The sequence below is a fragment of the Podarcis erhardii genome, assembly GCF_964252035.2.
Source record: "Podarcis erhardii genome assembly, chromosome: 7".
NCBI lineage: Eukaryota > Metazoa > Chordata > Lepidosauria > Squamata > Lacertidae > Podarcis > Podarcis erhardii.
This window is the reverse complement of record NC_138511.1, coordinates 15,628,187-15,651,273: the sequence shown is the minus strand read 5'-3', so window position 1 is coordinate 15,651,273 and position 23,087 is coordinate 15,628,187. Positions and strand designations below refer to the sequence as shown.

The window sequence follows — 23,087 nt, the reverse complement described above, 5'->3', positions numbered from 1 at the left end:
AATTCAAATGGGTTCTGGATACTTGCACCTTACTCCCTACCCCCCCCCCCACTTCAGAAAACCTGCAGGATTCAGGAGCAACGAGGGATGGAAAAGAAGTGGGACTCTTACTAAGCATAGAAGGGAGAGTGTTGAACCGTCAAGCAGAATCTGAACTTAAGATCTCCCCTCCTGTGGCTAGTAGCCATCAATATCCCTCTCCTCCGTGAATTTCCTCATTCCCTTTTAAAGCTGATGGCCATCGCTGTCTCCTGCGGAAAGGAGTTCCACAGCTCATCAGCGCACAGTTTGAAGAAGGACTTTTTGAACCGCCCATCCTTCGGTTTCATTGGATGCCCACAAATCCTAGTGTCACAGCATCCGATTGGCTGCTCTGGGATACGGGATTGGCAATATCTGGCTTATTACTCACCGGGAGACAGAGCTGGAGAAGCTAGCCGAGGACACAGCCAGATGTAGCTCTGGATTTCCAGGCTGCCTTTTCATTTCACCGGCTTTCCCCAGACATTAATTTAAAGCAATTTAATTGGGGGAAATCGTTTTAATTGGAATGTCTTCCCTGACCACAGGCAGTGGAGGAGATAACCACAGGTGATGGCAGCGTGGCCTCTGCTTGTGCATTACAGCGCCCTCTAGTGCCTGTAGGCTCATGTTTAGCTGTGTGCCTGGGGCCTGTACGGCACACAGATGGTGAGTATTTTCCCTGATGCCCTTGGCAAAGGACCATCTGAGGGCCGTAATACCTACTTCTTACCAGCTCTCAGTGGTGGAAGTAAGATGTTACCGGCTGGATCAGACCAAAGATCTATCTATTCCAGCATGGTGCTTCCTAGAGTGTCCAATCAGATGCTTCCCAAAAAGAATTTGAAAGTGGGGCTTGAAGATAAGAGCCCCTCCTCATTATATCTCCCCCAGCATCCAGTAGCTGGAGGTCAGCTTCTTAATCGTACGGAGCTTTTGTTCCTGTCATAGCTAATAAGGATGTCAGAAGCTGAATTTGGAATATTGAGGACAGAAATAAGGAACTACTGTCTGGTCTCAGGTGGCACAATGGGTCAGTGTGTCTGGCTCTTAGCCAGAAGGTTGGTGGTTTGAGACCACTCAGGGCAGGATTCCTTGGGATCCTTTTCAGCTCTACATATGATTCTATGATTCTACCTCTTTGCGCAGCACAGAGTTAAACTATGGCACTCACTCCCACAGTATATGGAGCTTCTGTTGCTGTTACTGGGATTTCAAAGGCAGAATTGATGTCCGGGGGGAATCAACAACTTTGGGGGTTCCCCTGGTTTTTACTTTTTGAACTGTGGCAACCCTAGCTAATAAGGACACAGAAAAGGTGAATGTTGCAAGATCTATGGCATACCTATTTGTGCAGCACAGAGTTAAACTACGGAACTCACTCCTGCAGGAGGCAGTGACGGCCACCAAGTTGGGTGGCTTGGGCAGATTCGTGGAGGAGAGGGCTCTCAGTGACTACTAGCCACAATGGCTATGCTCTGCCTCCATGGTCAGATCCAGTAATGCTTCTGAAGGGTGGATGCTCCTGTGACCTGATCCAGCCGGGCATTGATATAGTCCATGGGTATGCAAACTAAGGCCTGGGGGCTGGAACTGGCCCAATCGCCTTCTAAATCCAGCCCATGAGTAGAATGTGCCCTTGTATTTAAACTGCATCTCTGGGTTATTTGTGGTGCCTGCCTGGTGTTTTTGCCTGAGTAGAATGTGTGCTTTTATTTAAAATGCATCTCTGGGTTATTTATGGGGCATAGGAATTTGTTCACCCCCCCCAAAAAAAATATAGTCCCGTCCCCCCACAAGGTCTGAGGGACAGTGGACTGGGCCCCTGCTGACCCCTGATATAGTCCTTTCCAAAGTTCACAGTGTTTCAAAGGCCTTTATCTGGCTTCCGGTTCTTACAAATACTCTTTAACCTGGCTTTTGACACTTGGGATGTTTATTTTTAGGCTCTACCTTATTTCTGTGATTGTATGTTGTTTTAAAATGTTTCTCACATTATGTTTTAATTGTTTTAACCAACCTGGAGACCTTTGAGTGAATGAGGGGTGATAAGTGATGATGATGATGATGATGATGATGATGATGATGATGATGATGATGATGATGGCACAACCTTGTAAGGTTATTATACCCATTTTGCAGTTGGGAAGACTGAGAAAAAATAGAGAGAGAGAGAGAGAGAGAGAGAGAGAGAGAGAGAGAACAGAACAACATGCCTAACGCTTCGTATTAAAGCCAGAGCAGAAGGGAGACTTTGAATCACTGACTCCTCCCCAAACAAGACTATCAAAGGAAGGTTTAAAAGCGGAATTTGCAAACATCACTTTTTACGTGCAACCACGTACCATCTCCATATCGGGGCTGAGACTTCCTTCCCCATTCATACCTGCACATAAATTGACGTATTGTCATTATTATTGCTGCAGATTAAATCTCTGCGCTTACTTTACAGGCGTCTCTCCTTGACTTGGAATGTGGAATCAGCGTGGGGTTGGCTGCTAAAGGGTTAAGCCTTTAAAGATAGAGGGAGAGAGAGAGAGAGAGAGAGAGAGAGAGAGAGAGAGAGAGAGAGCGCACGAGAGAGCGCTGGGGAGGGAGGTGCAATAGAAGAGAGGGACTGGCTTTTCTCTCCTCTCTCTTGCTGCAATAAATCCGGCTTAAAGGACGAGAGCAGAGGAGCCTAGAATGGATTAAAGAAAAGTCTGTATAATACAGACGCCAGCACAAGGGGGAGGGGGCAGAGAGAGAGAGAGAGGAGGAGGAGGAGGAGGAAGAAGAAAGAGAATAAGAAAAGGAGCAAAAAGGAGGAAAGAAGGATGAGTTGAAGATCCCAAACTCCAGCTGCTAATCTGCTTATTCCACGGGAGGAGAAAGAGAGGCAGGGACTGAACAGGTGCATCCTCTGGGTAGCACTCTCGGCATCCTCTGGGTACCACTCTCAGCATCCTCTGGGTACCACTCTCAGCATCCCTTCGGTACCATTCGCCTTCGTGGTCTTTCGGACATACTCCTCTCTTGCCATCGCCTGCCTTCCCTCCCCGCTCCCCGTTTTCCTTTTTTTTCCCCTGCGGGCAGAGAGGGGTTTCTTTCTACATTTCCTTCGTCTCCAAACCCCTCCCCAGCAGGCATCCACGATGTGTTCCTCCGCCGCCGGCCACGGATGCTCCGGCACCCCGTCTTCCCTGCCTGCCTTGCCTTCCGGAGGAGCCTCGCCATGCGGAGAGCCGAGGTGCTTCTAAACCAGATGGAGTTTCTATCCGGGGGGCCAAGACACCCACAATGAACCGCCTGCTGCCTCTCTGCTTCCTATTCCTCAAACTCTTAGATGCGGTGCTGGGTGAGTGTGTGCGAGAGACACCTGCTTTTTTTGCGGCGGCGACGGTGGGTTGGGGGGGGGGGAGAAAGAGAGGATAGAGGCATGGCTTTCATGTCCCCCCATCACCAAAGGAGATGCAAGAATCCCATGCGATGCCAGCTCCCCCTCCCAAACCAACGCTGCTCAGGTTCTCTCCAAAGCCACGAACGGCGAGAGAATTTTAGCTCGGGGCATCAAACCGCTCTCCTTCCCCCGTTCAAGTCAACAGAGGATGCTTTGGAGCTGGGCAAAGGGAAGTCAGTGGGAGATGAACGGGGTGTTTTCTCCCAACTCATGCCAACTTTCCCCATCCTGGCTTGGTTATTTAATGCTCCTGTTCTCTGGTCCTTCAAAGCTGCCCTTTGTTGGACCTCAACTGCTAACAGTTGAGTGGGTCTCTCTCTCTCTCTCCCTCCCCCCCCCCCCAGTTAGGAGGCAGTGATGTTGTGCATGGATCTATGAAAAGCCTTATCAAATGCCAAAGCAAACACTTCTATTTTTTTCCCTCTGGTGGTGGTCGCAATAATTATTATGATAATAACCCCCCTTCCCCCGAAGCCCCCACAATCAGCATCCATTGTGGAACCAGGTTGCAAGCGGACAATAGACTTTTCAATGGCATCTGACGAGTTGTTGTCGTCTTCTGGAGAATACACAGCCCGGTTTGAGCGAAAAGAGGCGAAATAAACCAAGAGGAGGGGGAATGATGGAGGAGGAGTATGTTGGGGATAAGTAACCTGGGGAGTTCATAGAGAAGAGAGGGTGGGAGGATAAAAAAGGGAGGTTGCTTGTTTTGTGGGTTTACCTTTGGACTCAAACTCTGGACCGGTTTGTCGAACAGCAGATACATTGACACACACACACACACACCCCTCTCCCTCTCTCGTGTGTGTTCGTTCCCCTCTGGAAAATTGTGCGGTGTGTTTGTTATTTTGAGATTGAATTTAGGCTAAAAACAACAGGAACAAGCAAAAGACTTTCATTAGCTCAGGCTCTTTTTTTCCAGGGGTTACTTGAGGGCAGATGGGTTGATGCTGTGTGTGTGTGTGAGAGAGAGAGAGGGGGGGGGAGAGAGAGAGAGAGAGAGATCCGGAGAGCAAAAGCAGAAAGTTCCCCTTATTTTTGAAAGGAACTGATTTATTGAGCATCCACCCACCTGCCCAGACTTTGTGGCATGTATCGACAGAACCAGAATGGACCCCAATGCAATGTTTTGTTTCAGTTCCAATCCTATCCCCCCCCCCCACCATATATATAGCAATGGGAGTTCTCAGAAAGTCACACTCTCCTATCACCTCTGGCCAGCCACACCAATCCATGGATGATTTCGGTCTCCAAACTTAACCCTGTTGTAATTTCTGAGCTGGGGGGGGGTAGGGTCTTTTCCCCTCTCATTTTTTTGCAGTGGTTTTTTTTTTGGGGGGGGGGGGTGGTTAGGGAAAGGAATTGGTGGTTGATATCTCTTTGCCGATGCTTTCCCTTTTGATTCGGAGTGAAAATCCAGTTCAAGTGCTTCCAGCCTAGATGATCACAAACTGTGGATACAGCACTGAGTTTATGGGTGCCCTCCCACCCCTTCTTCCTATAATAGCCCAACTCAAATCTTCCAGGTGAGCTGAAATTTGAATGAGTAATAACCGTGAATAATGTCAGGCAGCTGGTTGAGAAAACAAGTTGCTGGAAGGAAGGGATGACTTCTTCTTCCCTCGACTCTTTGGGGAAGTAGCAAGAAGGATTTGATATGCGGCCTTTGGTGGGATTTATTTCATTATGAGGATCTCCCGTTGGTGGTGGAGGTGAACAACGCAAAGTATTGCTTCTGTCAGACATTCAGAACAATAAATGACAGTATTGGAAACAAAGAAAATGTAAGTGTGTTCGTGTTCGAAATAGGAATGATTCTACTTTTATTTACAGCATCTTAAGTTTATAATGCGGGAGGCAAGCTATGGACTCTCTCAGCTTGGTGTTGTTGTTTTTAAAGTGGAATAAATACAGATTTGTGTTGGTGTTAAGCTATTTTGACCTGGCTGCTTTATATGTGATCTGTACACTCCACTCTTTTCTTTTCTTTTCTTTTCTTTTCTTTTCTTTTCTTTTCTTTTCTTTTCTTTTCTTTTCTTTTCTTTTCTTTTCATGAAGCAAGGCAATAGGAGCTGGCCAAAGAGTGTAGGCTGGGTTTCGGGAGTGGCAATGGTGGCACCAGTGGCAGAGCTTCGCCTGCATGACGCAGCTTGGCTTACTTACCCGAGCAATCTAGATACATGATCACTTCCCCAAGCCACTTCTCCGCTGTGATATGGCAAACTCCGGCCTAAATTCTTGTCTGTACAGTGGGTGTAAGAGCTGGGTTCAGTGTCCTTGGCCCCTCTGCACTCCATGGATTCTGCTTTTCTGAGAACCAACAGCACCTGATAACATCATTTATTGTCCTGTTATTTATTTGTTCTTTATTGTTTTTTTGCAGTGGAAGCTGGTCCACTGGGGTGAAAGGGGCACTGCCCTCCCAACCTCAGTGTGCCCTCAACCAGTCTTCATTTGCCCTTTTCCTTTCTTCCAGTCTGGAAGGTGGCGCTGCTTGCTAGTTTCCTCATGTGGCAGGGAGGAGCTGGAAGATGGGGGTGAAAGCAGAATGAGTTGGCTCCACCTCTCATTGTGCTCTGGGGCCATCCTGGTGGGGTCTCTGCCTTCTGCCCCACTGGTCCTAGTGGGCACCAGACACTACTGGATTTAGGGATGATAAGTTGCCTTAAGTTGCTCCTGCAGGCAGCAGCAAGGGCCACAAATTTGGATGGCTATAAAAGAGGAAGAGACAAATTCATGGGCAAGAAGAGGGCTGTCTATGGCTACTAACCACAATGGCTATGCTCTGCTTCCATGGTCAGAGGAAGCAAATACATGTGAATAACAGTTTCTGAGATCCACAGGAGGGGAGGGGTTGCTCAAATTCTCCTTGCAGGCTTCCCATTGGGTCATCTCGTTGATGGCTGTGAGAACAGGATGCTAGACCAGGTGGGCCTGATCCAGCAGGGTCTTCTGATGTTCTGACATTCTAATGGGAACCACAGGAGGGGAGGGCCCCTCTGTGCTTGAGAAGTTCTCAGGGGCCCCTGGGTGACCACTCTGTGATGAGGGTGCTGAAAGCCTGACACGAGGGCTTTCTGGTGGTTCCCTCACTGTGAGAAGTGAGGCTACAGGGAGACAGGCCTTCTTGGCAGTGATGCCTGTGGAATGCCCTCCCAGCAGATGTCAGGGAGACAAGTAACCTTTGGAAGACATCTGAAGGCAGCTGTTTATAGAGAAGCTTTTAATGTCATTGCTTTATTACATTTTTATATATGTTGGAAGCCCCTTAGTGTAGCTGGGGCAACCCAGGCGGATGGGCAGGGTACAAATATTATTATTATTATTATTATTATTATTATTATTATTATTATTATCCAGCAGGGCTCAACTTATGTGCCTATGTTTCTACTATGAGTCTGACTGAGTTCTCTGGGGCTTGTGCAAAGTCTTGTGTGTATCCTTATTCTAGAACAGGGGTCAGCAAACTTTTTCAGCAGGGGACCGGTCCACTGTCCCTCAGACCTTGTGGGGGGCCGGACTATATTTTTTGGGGGGGAATGAATGAATTCCTATGCCCTACAAATAACCCAGAGATGCATTTTAAATAAAAGGACACATTCTACTCATGTAAAAACACACTGATTCCCGGACCGTCCATGGGCCGGATTGAGAATGCGATTGGGCCGGATCCGGCCTCTGGGCCTTAGTTTGTCTGCCCATGTTCTAGAAGCATGTCTTCAAAATCTCTTTTCCCCTTCCTGAGTTCTGAGCAAAGAATAAACACGGGAGCTCAGATTGGCTGGGATTCCCTCGTTCCTCCAGCAGAGGGCGGCTCCATGTGCAGGGACGTGCCATGCAGCGATGTGAACTTTGCAAACTTCTCCCTTCAGATTATCACACTTGTGGCTTCATCGAGGGAGTCCGTGACCCCCTGCAATTCCCCGCCTCCAACCATCTCTCTATGCGCTCTGTGTGTGTCTGCTTCTCCTGTGCTGACTGCTTCATTCTCTGAGAGAGAGAGAGAGAGCGCGAGAGGGAGATTCTCAATGAAGGGACATAAAAAGCCTTTAAATAATAGAAAGCCAACAGAAGCTGGACGATCTTTTCTTTTAAAGCTGCCTTGGTGGTGGTAAAATAAATTAATGGCCTGGAAATTACTCTGTGCCTCCCTTCCCATGGAAAAGTGGCTCACCTGGTGTCTGCAAGATGGGCCAAAAGGCAGAGGAATATTACATAGTGTAATATTGCCAAAAGGCAGAGGAATATTACAGTGTAATATTGATCTGGACACTGTACAGAATAGTACAGTGTCCAAATCAAGGGAAGTAACTGCGCCACTGTTTTCTGCTTTGATCTGACCCCGCCTGGAGTCCTGTGTCCCGTTCTGGGCTCCACGGTTTAAGAAGGATATTGACAAACCAGAACGTGCGCAGAGGAGGGCAACCAAGATGATCAAGGGTCTGGAAAGCAAGCCTTATGAGGGAGCTGGTTGTGTTTAGCCTGGAGAAGAGAAGACTGAATATCTTCAAATATCTGAAGAGCTGTTCCATGGGAACAAGCTTGTTTTCTGCTGCTCCAGAGGGAAGGATCTGAACCAATGGATTCAAATGACAAGGAAAGACATTCCAACTAAACATTAGGAAGAACTTTCTGAGGGTAAGAGCTGTTTGACCGTGGAACAGACACCCTCAGAAGGTGATGGACTCTCCTTCCTTGGAGGTTTTTAAGCAGAAGTTACATGGCCACAGGTGAGGGATTCTTGAACTGTGATTCCTGAATTGCAGAGTTAGACTAAAAGGCCTTTGGTGACCATTCCAAGTAGAATTCTATGATTCTATCTCTTCGTAATGAGACATTGTGCGGTGAGATGATGATTCTGGGGTTTGGCTGTTTGTCCTCTTCCCGCACATCATAGACAGGTGTTCAAGCGATGTGGTGGCAGAGATGTCAGTAAACATGTCCCTTTAAGGTGCTGCTAGGCTGTCAATATTTCACAGGAGGGATTTAAGTGAACTCTGGAACTTTAGGACATGAACAGTTAAAGTGGATCAAAGCAGTCTATTGCCCTAGTGCAGGCATCCCCAAACTCAGCCCTCCAGCTGTTTTGGGACTACAACTCCCATCATCCCTAGCTAACAGGACCAGTGGTCAGGGATGATGGGAATTGTAGCCCCAAAATAGCTGGAGGGCCAAGTTTGGGGACGCCTGCCCTAGTGCTACTCTGAGTAGCACCATCAAATTTAATAGACACGATTACCGTATTTTTTGCTCTATAAGACTCACTTTTTCCCTCCTAAAAAGTAAGGGGAAATGTGTGTGCGTCTTATGGAGCAAATGTGAGCTGCGCAGCTATGCCAGAAGCCAGAACAGCAAGAGGCATTGCTGCTTTCACTGCGCAGCGATCCCTCTTGCTGTTCTGGCTTCTGAGATTCAGAATATTTTTTTCCTTGTTTTCCTCCGGTGCGTCTTATAGAGTGAAAAATACGGTAACTTAGGTTTGTGAGTTTCAAAAAGGACCTAATCTGAGTAGGTCTTGACAGAATACAACCCCCAATGCCGGTGTGTTCTAAGTTGGGACTTTCATATATCACCCTCTTCCATTTCCACTCCCCCTGGAATGGTTGTCAATGTCTCTTTAAGAGGGCGTGGGCAAGTGACAGAGATAAGCCCACCTGCTTATGGTGATGTGATATGCAGGTCAGCTGACCAAGTGGTATATACAAAAGGGAGGTGCTGGGTCTTAGTGGGTAGTTGAACTTCTAACATGAGTGAGGAGGAACCCTCCCAGAAATGAAAAATTGAGGGAAGCAGGTGTTTAGTCATAGCCAGTGACAGGCAAACATTTTTTATTAACAATATCAAGCTAGCAAAAAATTTTGGGGAGTGGTGGATTCCTTCAACATGTACTGGAGTCTTCTGAAAATGGTGAGTTATGCGTTCTTACTTCTTCTGTGTTGGTGAATTTAACCACCCCACCCCCCGGATGTTCAGCTTCATAATGGAATGGCCCATCAAGAAGCTCCAATTGTGGATTTTATTGATTGCTTTCCAGATAACAGCAGTCCTTTTTAATGGATGTTCTGTGGGTTTAAGCTGGCTGGCTGGTTTTCTATATTGTTCTGGGTCTTAGCGGAAGATGTCCTCATTTTTTTATTTTTTTTACAGCCGTATGATCTTTAGGGGAGGCTGAGGCAATCTGGATTCTTTTGAAAAGTACATTCGATTCAATATTTTTACCCACTATCTTCCGCTGGAGATAGCGCTGCTTCAGATTCCATCACAGTTTCATCTTTCCCTACCAGGTTCTTCCATGGAGCCTGGGAGATTTGTCGTTCTCTGTTGAACGGGCGATGTAGAACAACTGCCTTTCCCCGCTTAACTCTGTGTTCACTTGCATGTGCCCAGTGAAGCTGAATTTGGGGAGATTCGGGACAGATGGAAGAAAGTCCTTCTCTACACTGCGAGGAGTTAGAACCATGGCACTCGCTCCCACAGGAAGCAGCGATGGTCACCAACTTGGATGACTTTAAAAGAGGATTGGACAAATTCATGGAAGAGAGGGCTATTGGAGGTGGCAAAGCTTCTGAATATCAGTTGCTGGAAACTGCAAGAAGTTAGGGGGCTCTTGTGCTTGGTTCCTGCTTGTGGGTTCTGCTCCCCTTGTGTTCTCATATGTCTATTCCCCCCAGTTACTCATAACTGTTCCCTTTTGAACTCTGCTTGTTGTGGTAGTTTGGAGTGGAGAAGGTGGCTCTTGTTGAATCCTTTGTTGAGGCTGATCCCTTGGATTTGAACCCTGATCTTCCAGGCCCTGGGCCAACACCCTAACCACTGGTTTTAGGTTGGATGCAATTCCATTATGAATAGTGCAATTCTGTTAATGCATGTTTTGTTGTACCGTGGTGCCTTGGTTCTCAAACTTAATCCATCCCAGGAGTCCATTCAACTCCTGAAACCATTCAAAAACCAAGGCACTCAAGCGGAAGCTGCGTTGGAGGTTCAGCTTCCAAAAAAAGTTTGCAAACCGGAACGTTGACTTTTGGGTTTGTGGCGTTCAGGAGCCGATTTGTTCGGCAACTAAGCCATTCAAGAACCAAGGTGTGACTGTATCGTGAAACGGCTTGGAGATGCTCCATCAGAAGTGACCCATAAATGAATTTTTTAAAAAGTATATGGCATGGTAAAGGTAAAGGGACCCCTGACCGTCAGGTCCAGTCACGGACGACTCTGGGGCTGCAGCGCTCATCTTGCTTTACTGGCCGAAGGAGCCAGCGTTTGTCTGCAGACAGCTTCTGGGTCATGTGGCCAGCATGACAAAGCTGCTTCTGGCAAACCAGAGCAGTGCACAGAAACACTGTTTAGCTTTCCGCCACAGTGGTACCTATTTATCTACTTGCACTGGTGTGCTTTCAAACTGCTAGGTGGGCAGGAGTTGGGACAGAGCAACGGCAGCACACCCTGTTGCAGGGATTCAAACCACCGACCTTCTGATCGGCAAGTCCTAGGCTCTGTGCTAAATAAATAATGTTTGTGTGGAGGTGGGTTTATGCCATTTTTTCCAGCCCTGCCCCAAATCACACAGGGAGGTGTGTCTTGTGCCTAGTAGCCACCAGCTTTCGAAAGCCATCGAAGAAACAACCTCTTTGGCTTATCATCGTGAAAAAGGCTAGAGGTGGTTGATCTCTCCAAAGGACGTCACTTGAGAGAGTGCTTCTTGTTTCACCCTGGCCCTTGAAAAAAATAAAAATAACAACCCTATCTTGTGGGCTCAGCCGTCCAAGAAGAAATTGCACTGGCAGAAGGAGGCGATGCTCAGAGTTCCCTTGTATGAACCCTTTGTGCCATCTCTCTCCTCGTCCTCGTTCTCTTCACCTTCATGAAGTGCCTGTGCAGCAGCCCCCGGGGGCCTCTTGTGCAGGACGACAGAAACCCTGCACGCTCCCTTAGCTCAGTTTGCAAGCGCCTCTTGCTCTTGTTCTTCCTTTCAAAGTGATGATGTGGTTGTTTTCCTGAACTAGAGGTTGGGTGGGGAGAGGGAGGAAGCCAGTTTTGTGTCTGCGATCAGTTTCTTTCCTTTACATGCCTAGCAATTAAGAAGCTGGGAGAAACACGATAATCAGACCCTCCAAGTGTCCCTATTTTCCAGGGACAGTCCCGGATTTCCAGAAGCTGTCCCAGTTTCTGATGAGATCCCAGAACATCCCGCTTTTCCTTAAAGGTAAAGAGACCCCTAACCATTAGGTCCTGTCATGACCGACTCTGGGGTTGCAGCTCTTGTCTCGCTTTATTGGCCGAGGTTGCTGGCATACAGCTTCTGGGTCATGTGACCAGCGAACCAGAGCAGCGCACAGAAATGCTGTTTACCTTCCCGCCGGAGTGGTACCATTTATCTACTTGCACTTTGACATGCTTTCAAACTGATAGGTTGGCAGGAGCAGGGACCGAGCAATGGGAGCTCACCCCGTCATGGGGATTCGAACCGCGACCTTCTGATCAGCAAGTCCTAGGCTCTGTGGTTTAACCCACAGCACCACTTGCGTCCCTCCGCTTTGCCTTAAGATGTCCCTATTTTCACCGGAGAATTGCTGAAGGATGCCCCTATTTTCATCAGAGAAATGTTGGAGGGTATGAAGTTATCCATCCCCTGAGCCATATGAAGACAGGCCCGTATAGTGAATATTTTTAATGTTTCATGTTTTTTGGAAGCCATCCAGAGTGGCTAGGGCAACCCAGTCAAACAGGTAGGGTATAAATAATAAAATTATTATTATGGAAGAGGATGTCCCTCTTTCCTCAGAGAAATGTTGTAGGGTATGCAATATACTTTTCAGCAGTTTACACCTCAACACGCCTCTTCCTCTTATTCTATGTCTCTGCAAATCTGACACCACGATGAGTAACATATGTACCAAGGGTTCTGGGCAGGGAAAACTGAATACTATGCCAGGGTTCCTGAAAAGCCTATGGGAGGTTGAGAGCAATGCCAGATTTAGGGTGTTGTGAGCAGTTCCCCGGCACAGGCCACCAAGCCGAAGGGGTGCAAAATTGAGAAGATCCATGATTGAGATGATCCATTTGGGCGGTGCCAAATTCTGGACTTGCACAGGGTGCCGTATTAGGAAAGATTGCCAAAGGCAGGACCTGTGAAGATGTTCATTGGTGGCAGATGGATGGCAAAGGATGAAGAACACCAGTGGCCCTCCAGATGTTTCTGAATGACACCCCCACCTTGATCCCTGGCCATTGGCTGTGCTGGCTACCAGGGCTGCTGGGAGTTCTCAGCCTAGCAACATCTGGAGGGCCACAGATGTTCCCCATTCCTGAATTAGACCATTAGTGCCCTGAACTAGACCATTAGTGCTTCATCACCACTTTGACCGTCACTTGCCTTCACTGCCCCAGCTACCTCCATCACAACTCTGTTTTCTCCAGGGCGTTTGAGGGTGTTGTACACCATTTTCTGTTCTCCATCCCATCTGTTTAATCCCTGCAACAACCCTGTGGAGCAGGTTAGACTGAGAGTGACTGCCTAAGATCACACCCAGCCAGCTTCATGGATGAATAGGGGATATGAAGCCAGGCCTCCTGAGGCTTCCTGTGATGGCCTGGGATTTGGACTCAGAGGCTGAACCTGAGGAATCCCAGCCTGCACAGGAGTCCCTGCCTCCAAATCCAGCTGAGCCGGGGCTGGGGCCTGAGGCTGAAGGGTCCTCACCTGTGCTGGATCCTCAGGTGCAGGCACCAGCTGAGTCTGCTTTGGCTCCTGAGGTGATGGAGGACCCATTGCCTGAAGGTGCTCCACTCTCAGCCCCGTCAGGGGAAGCTGAGGTTGCCTCTGGGTCCGGTAACCCTCCAGCCTCTCCTGAGCTGCAGAGGCTCAGGGCAGAAAGGCGGAAGGAACTAAGTTCCTTCTGCAGGAGGAGTGCTCGCCTCCAGGCCAGGAGAGACAAGTCACCTGCAGACCGGGGCCGCCCTATGCCTCGGGGCAGATAAAAGCCAGTCAGCCCCAGTCTCAGGTTGTGGGAGCAACGTTGTTGCTAGCCTGTTCCTGCCTGCACCCTGTCCTGCTCGTCTGCCAGAGTTCCTGACCTCACCCGACTCTCCACCTTGGATCCAGCTACAGCTTTGATGGACAGCCTCCATACCGCACCATCAACCTCGGACTGGACTCGGACCTTGCCTCTCGGTTAGCCCCCGGGACCAGCACACTTCCAGAGCCCGAGAGAAGCGCCTGCAAAGGACATTTCTGGACAAGGTGGTTCCTAGAATGATGGGACCAGGAAGGCCCTGACTCAGTGTAAGGAGGACGAGACAGGTTAATCTCCTCCCATCATCCTCTCCTCCCCATGGCTCATAAATCATCTCAACTCACAGGCAGCCTCAGAACTGCAAGGTTGCAAGGGATCTGCCTAGTCCTATATTTTTTGTCCACCTGCCAAAACTTCCTCTGTGCCCTTAGCTTCCTGCAGAAGTTCTTATTATACTGATGGCTCCTACCTTTAAGTGTGTGTGTGTGTGTGTGTGTGTGTGTGTGTGTGTGTGTAGCTAATGACTGGGCACTTCCGTTATCTCCCCGCCATTATTGTTCCTTCGTCTTCTTTGACAGCCTTCCTAAAATAAACTGTCAATCACATGCACTCTCTCTCTCTTGCTCTCGTGTGTGTGTGTGTGTGTGTGTGTGGTGTGTGTGTGTCCATTCCCCTGCATGTGTTGCTTTTGAAATATCAGAGAGCCTTTGTCTGGAGCGCAGATAGCAAAATGCGGGGAAATGAGGAAAAACCTACTTTGCATCTTATCTGGCCCTTCCAGCCTGCTTCTGTGCAAGGCAACATGGTGGATAGTGGTTAAAGCACTGGTTCCCAAAGTCGGCGGTACTGCAGTTCTGGAGGTGTCAATCACTGCCAGAGTTCGCGGGGGGGGGGTGCCATCATTGGATCAAGTTCATTCATCTTGCTGAATTAATTAGATCATTTTAACTGGAATTTGAGTAAACGTGCAATTAATTGTGGCTTCTTTGAATCCCTTAGTGGGTCGTGCAAGCAGCTATTCTGAATACTACTCTTATTATATGGTAGGGGGCGCTGGGAATGAGTTTATAGGTCCAAGGTGGGTCCCCCCAAAAAAGTTCAGCAACTACTGGGTTAGAGAGTTGACTGTGGTTTGGGGGGGGCATGATTGTAATGCTTGTTCCGTCATTAAGTTCACTGAGGTCACTGGGGTACAATCACCACCTGCAAGTGAAGTCCACCTCACAGGGTAGTTATGAGATGGAGAGGAGGAAACTATTCGTACATGTATGCATATAAAATATTTTTCATTTGCTTTTCGGCCTGCACCAAACATCCCAAATGGCATACATGTCTATCTGTCTGTCTAGGGACTCAGCTATACAGCTGCAAATATAACATTTTAAGTGTGTTTTAAATGCATTATACAAATGTGATACTAGATGGAACTAGTGAGCGAATGGCAAATTCCATGTATATTTTAAAACATGGTGTTGTCTTTTAGGAAAAGCATTTTCATAGCGTTTTTATATACAATATGGGCAGATTCAGCCTAGCTGTCTAGCTATCCACATACACATATCTAGATAATAGTAGGAATTTCCTTCCTTGTAATTGGAATTCTTTGGTTCAGGTCCTATCTTCCAGAGCAGCAGAAAACATGCTTGCTCCAACTTCCATGGCACAACCCTGAGTCTGTAAAATAACTCAGTCACTACATACGATCTTGCATTTCTGTGCATTGAAACCACACACCCCAAATCATACACTAGTGGCAAAATTGTGGAAACCTTTTGGGGAAAGTGTATTTCTGAGGTTTGATGGCTCATAACACCACTTTTTTAAAGTAATGTCATAAAATTATATATCAACAGAAAGATAATTTAATGAAGAATGTAATACAGCAAAGTTTGCTCAATTATCTGTATGCTATCAAAAGGTATAGCCAAATAGCCAGAAAAAAGGAAGCACGACTTGCTTAGGTTGATATGCAGTAGATTTCCTTCATTTGAATTTTGCCAATTAGCGTGAGCGTGAGCCAATCAGGTGTTATGAGCCATCAAACCTCGGAAATACACTTTCCCCAAAAGGTTTCCACAATTTTGGCCCCTAGTGGAGCTGCCCTGCCAAATCCAGAGCGATGTATGTCCTCTGCCTCTGTGTTGTGTTCTGATCCATGTGCAGAGTTCCACGAGTTGCTTCAGTCCAGGATGCGTCATAGAGCTGTCATCCATTCTTCGTGGTCAACTGTCCCATGCACGAGGCAGAGTGTGTTAGATTGAGGAAGGAGAATAAGCATCTTAAAAGATAGATGAATTCTTTGGATCTCCTCCAGCCTTGGAAGGGTCTCTCTCAGAAGTTACTGGTCTACAAAAATGTTTTAGGGTCCCTGCTGCCCATGCTAGCCTCTTCTAGTCATTCACGGCTGGCCTCCAGCCTCAGAGGACAAGACTTCTGATGATTCAAGGTAGCAACAACAAGGCCCTGAATTGGCAAGATCGCTGTTTGCAGTCAAGAGATGGGCGAAGCTGTCAATTTAGCTTTCCCCTCAAAATGTTCAATCCTAAATCCTCTAGAAAAGTGACCAGCATTTAGTGCGGATTTCTCCTGAAATGTTCAATCCTGTATTAATTCTCTCTTTTTTTAACCTCTTATGCACATTTTTATAGCACAGTTTCACTGAATATAATGCATTTTTGTTATGAGAAAGGGCTGTAGTTCAGTGGCATGGAACCCGGGTTCAAATCCCTCCAGCATCACCAGGTAAAAAGGTAAAAGGACCCCTGACCATTAGGTCCAGTCGTGACCGACTCTGGGGTTGTGGCGCTCATCTTGCTTTATTGGCTGAGGGAGCTGGCGTACAGCTTCCAGGTCATGTGGCCAGCATGACTAAGCCACTTCTGGCGAACCAGAGCAGCGCATGGAAATGCCGTTTACCTTCCAACCGGAGTGGTACCTATTTATCTACTTGCACTTTGACATGATTTCAAACTGCTAGGTGGGCAGGAGCAGGGACCAAGCAACGGGAGCTCACCCCGTCGTGGGGATTCAAACCGCCGACCTTCTGATCAGCAAGTCCTAGGCTCTGTGGTTTAACCCACAGCGCCACCCGCGTCCCATCACCAGGTAGGGCTGGGGAAAAGACTCCCTGCCTTTAACCCTGGAGAGCCATTGCTGCCAGCCAGCATAGGCAATGCTAAGGTAGATAGAGCAATGGCTTAACTTGGCCTAAGCCAACTTATTACGTCCCTATCTAAATCGACCCTTCAGAACCATAAGGACTTGGACCTTTTTTTCTGTTTAGGGGCAGGATTATAGCTCAGTAGCACAACCCCTGCTTTGCATGCAGAAAGCCCCAGGTTGAATCGCCGGGTTGGGCTGGGGGAGACGCCATGTCTGAAACTCTGGAGAGTCACTGCTGCCAGTCAGTGTAGGCAATACTGATCTTGATGGATCAGGGCTCTGACTCCATCTGAAGTTGCTTCCTATGCACCTAGCCTAGATGGAAAGTTGAGTCTATGCTTCAATGTGAGCCCACAAACAGGACTTGAGCTCACTGACACCCTCCTGATTCTTGATTCCCAGCAGCTGGTAATAGTCCCTCTCTATTCTGCCTTGCTCTGACCACACATGGAATAGGTCTAGGACCCACGTACCTACAGGACTACCTCTCCTAGTATGCCCCACGGAGGACCTTAAGGTCCACAAATGACAACATTTTGGAGGTCCCAGGTCTCAAGGTGGTTAGATTGGTCTCAACTAGGGCCAGGGCCTTTTCAGTACTGGCCCCGACTTGGTGGAACACTCTGTCATAAGAGACGAGGGCCCTGCGGGACTTGGCATCTTTCCACTGGGCCTGCAAGACAGAGCTTGGCCTTTGGTTTGGAATCGGTCTGACCCTTATGTTTCCCTCCCCTTATGGTTTTGATCTATGGGCTACTTCTTAAATGAGGCTGCATTTTAAATTGCATTTTAACCTGTATTTTAAATTGGTCCCCCCATTATGTTTTTACTTTGATTTTATTGGTGTTAGCCACCCTGAGCCCGGCTCTGGCTGGGGAGGACGGGATATAAATAAAATTATTATTATTAATACTGTGTCCAATTCTGGGCACCACAATTTGAGAAGGATGTTGAGAAGCTGGAACGTGTGCACAGCTGGGCAACCAAGATGATCTCCTTATGAGAGAGAGTTGAGGGAGCTGAGTATGTTTAACTGGGACAAGAGGAGACTGAGAGGCTCTATGAAGGCTACCTTCAAATATCTGAAGGGCTGTCACATGGAAGATGGAACAAGCATGATTTCTCCTGCTCTGGAGGGTAGGATCTGAAGGAAAGAAGATTCCAACTAAACCTTATGAAGAACTTTCTGGTGGTGAGAGCTGCTAGACAGTGGAATGGGCAACCATGGATGGTGGTGTACTCTCCATTGGAGGTTTTTAAAGAGAGGTTGAATGGCAGTTTCATCTGGAAATGAAAGGTCGGAGGAGCTGGGTATGTTTAGGCTGGAGAAAAGGAGACTCAGAGGAGAGAGGATAGTCATCTTCAAATTTCTCAAGGGCTGCACATGGAAGAAGGAACAAGCTTGTTTTCTCCTTTTCTGGAGGGTAGGATTTGAACCAAGGGCTTCAAGTTACAAGAAAGGAGTTTCCAACTAAACATCAGGCAGAACTTTATGACAGTAAGAGCTGTTCAACAGCAGAATAGACTTCCTTGGGAGGTGGTGGAATCTCCTTCCTTGGTGGTTTTTAAACAGAGGTTGGGTGGTCATCTATCTTGTATGCTTTAGTTGAGATACCTGCATTGCAGGGGGTTGGTTTACTCTAGATGACCCTCAGGGTCCAGGTGCGCCAACTTGGGCCACAGGTTATGGGTGCCCAGTGCGAGTGACGTGACATCATGACGTCATGCACCTTGTGGCCTCAGAACCTGACTTCCCATTGCACTGGAAGTCGGGTTCCGAAGTCTCGCAAGCCCTCGGACAGCATCTCTGAGGTCTCTCAAGGTCTTGGATGTGACTTCCGGTGCTTTATGAGGCACCAGAATTTGTGTCGGGGGAGAGGGAGGGAGAGAGAGAAAGAGAGAACATAATGTGCTCCATTCTAGGGATGCTGATCTTAAGCAGTGCTGATTCCAAAGGCTACTCTGCCTGTTTTATTCCAGGGAGAGGAACAAAATGCCATCTGCAGGAACTTCCTCAGCCGGAAGCAATCTTGTCTCCCAGGACCACCCCTTCCCTCTGTCAATTTGAAGCTGAGGCAAAGGAGCTCTGGAAGGAGGGGGAACTTCAGTGTCTTCTGATATGAGCTCCTAATGCTGTGTTGAACATATGAAAGCAGAAGTCCCTCGAAGCTTCGGAGAGAGCTCTGTACGAGCTGGTGGGAAGGGATGTGGGCTGGTTGAAGATGCTGCGGTAATCATTCTGACAAGACGAAAGGCAGGAGAAAAGGTCTGCAGCATCTTCCCCACCCACAAGTAATGGGAATGGGTTCCCTGACGGGGATGAAAGGACAGGGGTAAAGTAATAGAATCATAGAATTATAGAGTTGGAAGGGATCATGAGTGCGATTTAGTCGTCCTCCTGAAATGCGGAATAAGAGCTAACTGATCCTTGACACATGGCCATCCAACCTCTAGTGAAACCCACCATCTTCTGAGGTTGTCCATTCCATGTCAAACAGCACTTATTCCCAGAAAGTTCTTCCTAATGTTTAGTTGGAATCTCCTTTCTTATAACTTGAAGCCATTGGTTTGGGTCCTACCCTCTGGAGCAGCAGAAAACAGGATTGTGCCATCTTCCCTGTGACAGCCCTTTAGATATCTTAGAATCATAGAATCATAGAGTTGGAAGAGACCACAAGGGCCATCGAGTCCAACCCCCTGCCAAGCAGGAAACACCATCAGAGCACTCCTGACATATGGTTGTCAAGCCTCTGCTTAAAGACCTCCAAAGAAGGAGACTCCACCACACTCCTTGGCAGCAAATTCCACTGTCGAACAGCTCTTACTGTCAGGAAGTTCTTCCTAATGTTTAGGTCGAAGATGACTATCATATCGCCTCTCAGTCTCTTCTTCTCCAGGCTAAACATGCCCAGCTCCTTCAGCTGTTCTTCATAAGGCTTGGTTTCCAGACCCTTGATCATCTTGGTTGCCCTCCTCTGCACACGTTCCAGCTTGTCAACATCCTTCTTAAATTGTGGAACCCAGAACTGGACACAGGAGTGTAGGTTTGGTCTAACCAAGGCAGAATGTCTTCCTTTGAATGTGGGATGATGAGATTAGCATTTGCTCTCCCCACACTCCAAATATCACCTCTCTCTCGAGACAGTGAGATCGCAGAGGTGCTTGAGTCAAGCTTTCTGTGGGTTTTATTCAAGCAACCCAATGTAAGGATGGACGGCCAGTCCTTGAAGACAGAAGGCTCTGTCCCCTTCAGGGTCGGTGTTGCATTTTGGCTGTGATGGGGAGTCCAGGGCTGTCGGAGAAAGGGCAGAGGTGAAGATTCCAATTAACGCTTCCTTAAAGACAGCAGAAATTTCAAAGCAGAGTTTTTCCTTGGCAGGGAGGAGGAGGCCTCATAAACTAATTAACCTGTGTGGAAGGCCAAGCCAATGATGGCAGATGAAAGATTTGGGTTTTAAAAACTTTGCTTTGGAGGGAAAAGTTCTCTCCTCTCACCCACCCACCCACCGCACCTTTACTTTCTATCACTCAGTGAGGAGGGGGAATCAGCCCAGTTCTGTTCTGAGTCAGTTCTGTGTTTGTTCAATCATATTTCCATTTTCTCAATTAAAACAAAGATTAAAAGTTCTCTCTCTCTCTCTCTCTCTCTCTCTCTCTCTGTGTGTGTGTGTGAGTGAATGAATGAATGACCCCCAATGCTCAGTGGCACACCTGCTTAGCATCCAGATGCTAAAGGACATGGGTGGTGCTGTGGTCTAAACCACTGAACCACTAGGGCATGCTGATCAGATGGTCGGCGGTTCGCATCCCCACGACGGAGTGAGCTCCCTTTGCTCTGTCCCAGCTCCTGCCAACCTAGCAGTTTGAAAGCACACCAGTGCAAGTAGATAAATAGGTACCACTACGGCGGAAAGATAAACAATGTTTCCGTGTGCTGCTCTGGTTTCCGCCACGGTATCCCAGAAGCGGTTTAGTCCTGCTGGCCACATGACCCAGAAATCTGTCTGTGGACAAATGTGGCTTCCTTGGCCTGAAAGCGAGATGAGCACCACAACCCTATAGTTGCCTTTGACTGGACTTAAGCACCCAGGGGTCCTTTTTTAGCATGCAGATGGTCCCTGATTCCATCCCCTAATAGGCTTGGGAATGATCGCTACCTGGAGAGCCACTGCTAGTCAATGTAGACAGTAGTGTAGACCAATTGTCTGTCTCCATGCAAACCAGCTTCCTGTTTTCCTGTTTAATTCAGCTCACGGGTTTAATTCCCACAGGTTGGGGATCCTAGGACCAGTGAAAATGAGCTACATTTGGAAGATGCTTCACAGTTTTGCTCCAGTGCAGGGCTACTGAATTCTGCACCAGCAGAAGTTTCCAAACGGTCTTCAGAGGCAGCCCTATGTATAATGCATTGCAGTAATCTAACCTAGAGGTTACCAGAGCATAGACAACAGAAGTTAGGCTACCCCTGTACAGATAGGGGTACAGCTGGAACACTAGCCCAAGCTGATGGAAGACACTCTGAGCCACGGAGGTCACCTGAACCTCAGGTGACAGCAATGGATCCTTGTACCCACTCCATCAAAAGGGAATGTAACCCCTACAAGAGAGACAATCTTCCACCTATCTGGTCTAGTGAACTGCCCACCAACAGTGTCTCAGTCTTATCTGGATTGAACCTCAGTTTATTGGCTCTCATCCAGTCCAATACTGAGGCAAGACAACAGTTCAGCACATCCAGTACCTCGCCTGCAGATATAAAGGAGAAGTAGAACTGTGTGCCACCAGCATATTAGAAATTAGGTAGGTTCCTTTAGTCCAGTGTGTCCCAAATTCGGGTCTCCTGCTGGTTTTGGACTACAATTTCCATCATCCCTGACCACTGGTCCTGCTAGCTAAGAATGATGGGAGTTGTAGTCGAAAAGCAGCTGGAGATCAAAGTTTGGGAAACACTGCTTTAGCTTGTTGCTGCTGATGCAGCAAATCAACCATCTAGTCCAGGGGTCAGCAAACTTTTTCAGCAGGGGGCTGGTCCACTGTTCCTCAGACCTTGTGGGGGGTTGGACTATATTTTTTGGGGGAAAATATGAATGAATTCCTATGCCCCACAAATAACCCAGAGATGCATTTTAAATAAAAGCACACATTCTACTCATGTAAAAACACCAGGCAGGCCCCATAAATAACCCAGAAATGCATTTTAAATAAAAGGACACATTCTACTCATGTAAAAACATGCAGATTCCCGGACCATCTGCGGGCTGGATTTAGAAGGCAATTGGGCCTTAGTTTGCCTACCAATGATCTAGTCTTTATCAACCTTGAGTTCCTAGATGTTGGTAGTATAACTCTCATGATTCTTGGCCAGCATGGCCAGTGGTCAGGGATGATGGTACCCAAGGGTGAGAGAGGCTGATCTAGACCATCATTAGAGCATCACTTGCTTTCCTCTTAAGGGGGAACATAACTCCCATCCAAAAATGTCAGCTCTGCATTTCCTAGATATTAAAGAAAGTAGTTGCAGTGATACTTTTTAGCCATGTTAATGGAAGCACACTTGCGCTCTCTCTCCCTTGCTAGAGATTTAAAACTTCCTGGTAAGGGAATACAATGTTATAAATATCTTCAAACCAGCTTGAGTTGGTTTTTAGTCTTCCGCACCCTTTCCAGACCCGAGAGAGAGAGAGAGAGAGAGAGAGAGAGAGAGAGAGAGAGAGAGAGATGCATCTCTGAACTTTGTGGTATTGATGACAGTCAAAGTGCAGTTTAAAGAGCGTATAAGTCCTCTCTCAGTTCTAGCAGAAACCCAAACACATTGATTGCAAAAAGCAGAGACCTTTCAAATTAGGACACTGCAATTTCTGCTGCCAAGGACAAAATGGGGAGGGCGCAAACATTTCTTCCTTTTTTGTTCTGGTGGTTTGTTTTAGGGGTGGGGGGGAAATCCATGGGGAATTGCCAAAACAGCAATGGGCACTATGTTTCTGGTCTCCCAGGAAACACTCAGCAGCTGGCGTGCCCACTGACCAAGGAAGATGGGAGTTGTAGTTCATCAGCGTCTGGAAGGCCACACAAATCCCGCATTTTTCCATTAAAAGGAAGTGGAATTAGAATAGAGGGCGCTGTGGGTTAAACCACAGAGCCTAGGACTTGCCGATGAGAAGGTCGGTGGTTCGAATCACCGCGATGGGTGAGCTCCCATTGCTCGGTCCCTGCTCCTGTCAACCTACCAGTTCGAAAGCACGTCAAAACGCAAGTAGATAAATAGGTACCGCTCCGGCGGGAAGGTAAACGGCATTTCCGTGTGCTGCTCTGGTTCGCCAGATGCAGCTTAGTCATGCTGGCCACATGACCCGGAAGCTGTACGCCGGCTCCCTTGGCCAATAAAGCGAGATGAGTGCCGCAACCCCAGAGTCGGCCACGACTGGACCTAACGGTCCGGGGTCCCTTTACCTTTA

General features: G+C 47.8%; 1 protein-coding gene across 1 annotated transcript in view; it reads left to right on the top strand.

The window, feature by feature from the left end:
- Nucleotides 1-2,554: 2,554 nt before the first annotated feature.
- The window catches only part of IGSF21 (immunoglobin superfamily member 21), a 237,216-nt gene continuing 216,683 nt past the window's right edge, over nt 2,555-23,087 (top strand). Inside the window, exon 1 of the mRNA XM_081871132.1 lies at nt 2,555-3,358. Within this exon, the coding sequence (XP_081727258.1) occupies nt 3,301-3,358 (58 nt within the window). The 5' untranslated portion in view covers nt 2,555-3,300. The remainder of the gene's footprint in view (nt 3,359-23,087) is intronic.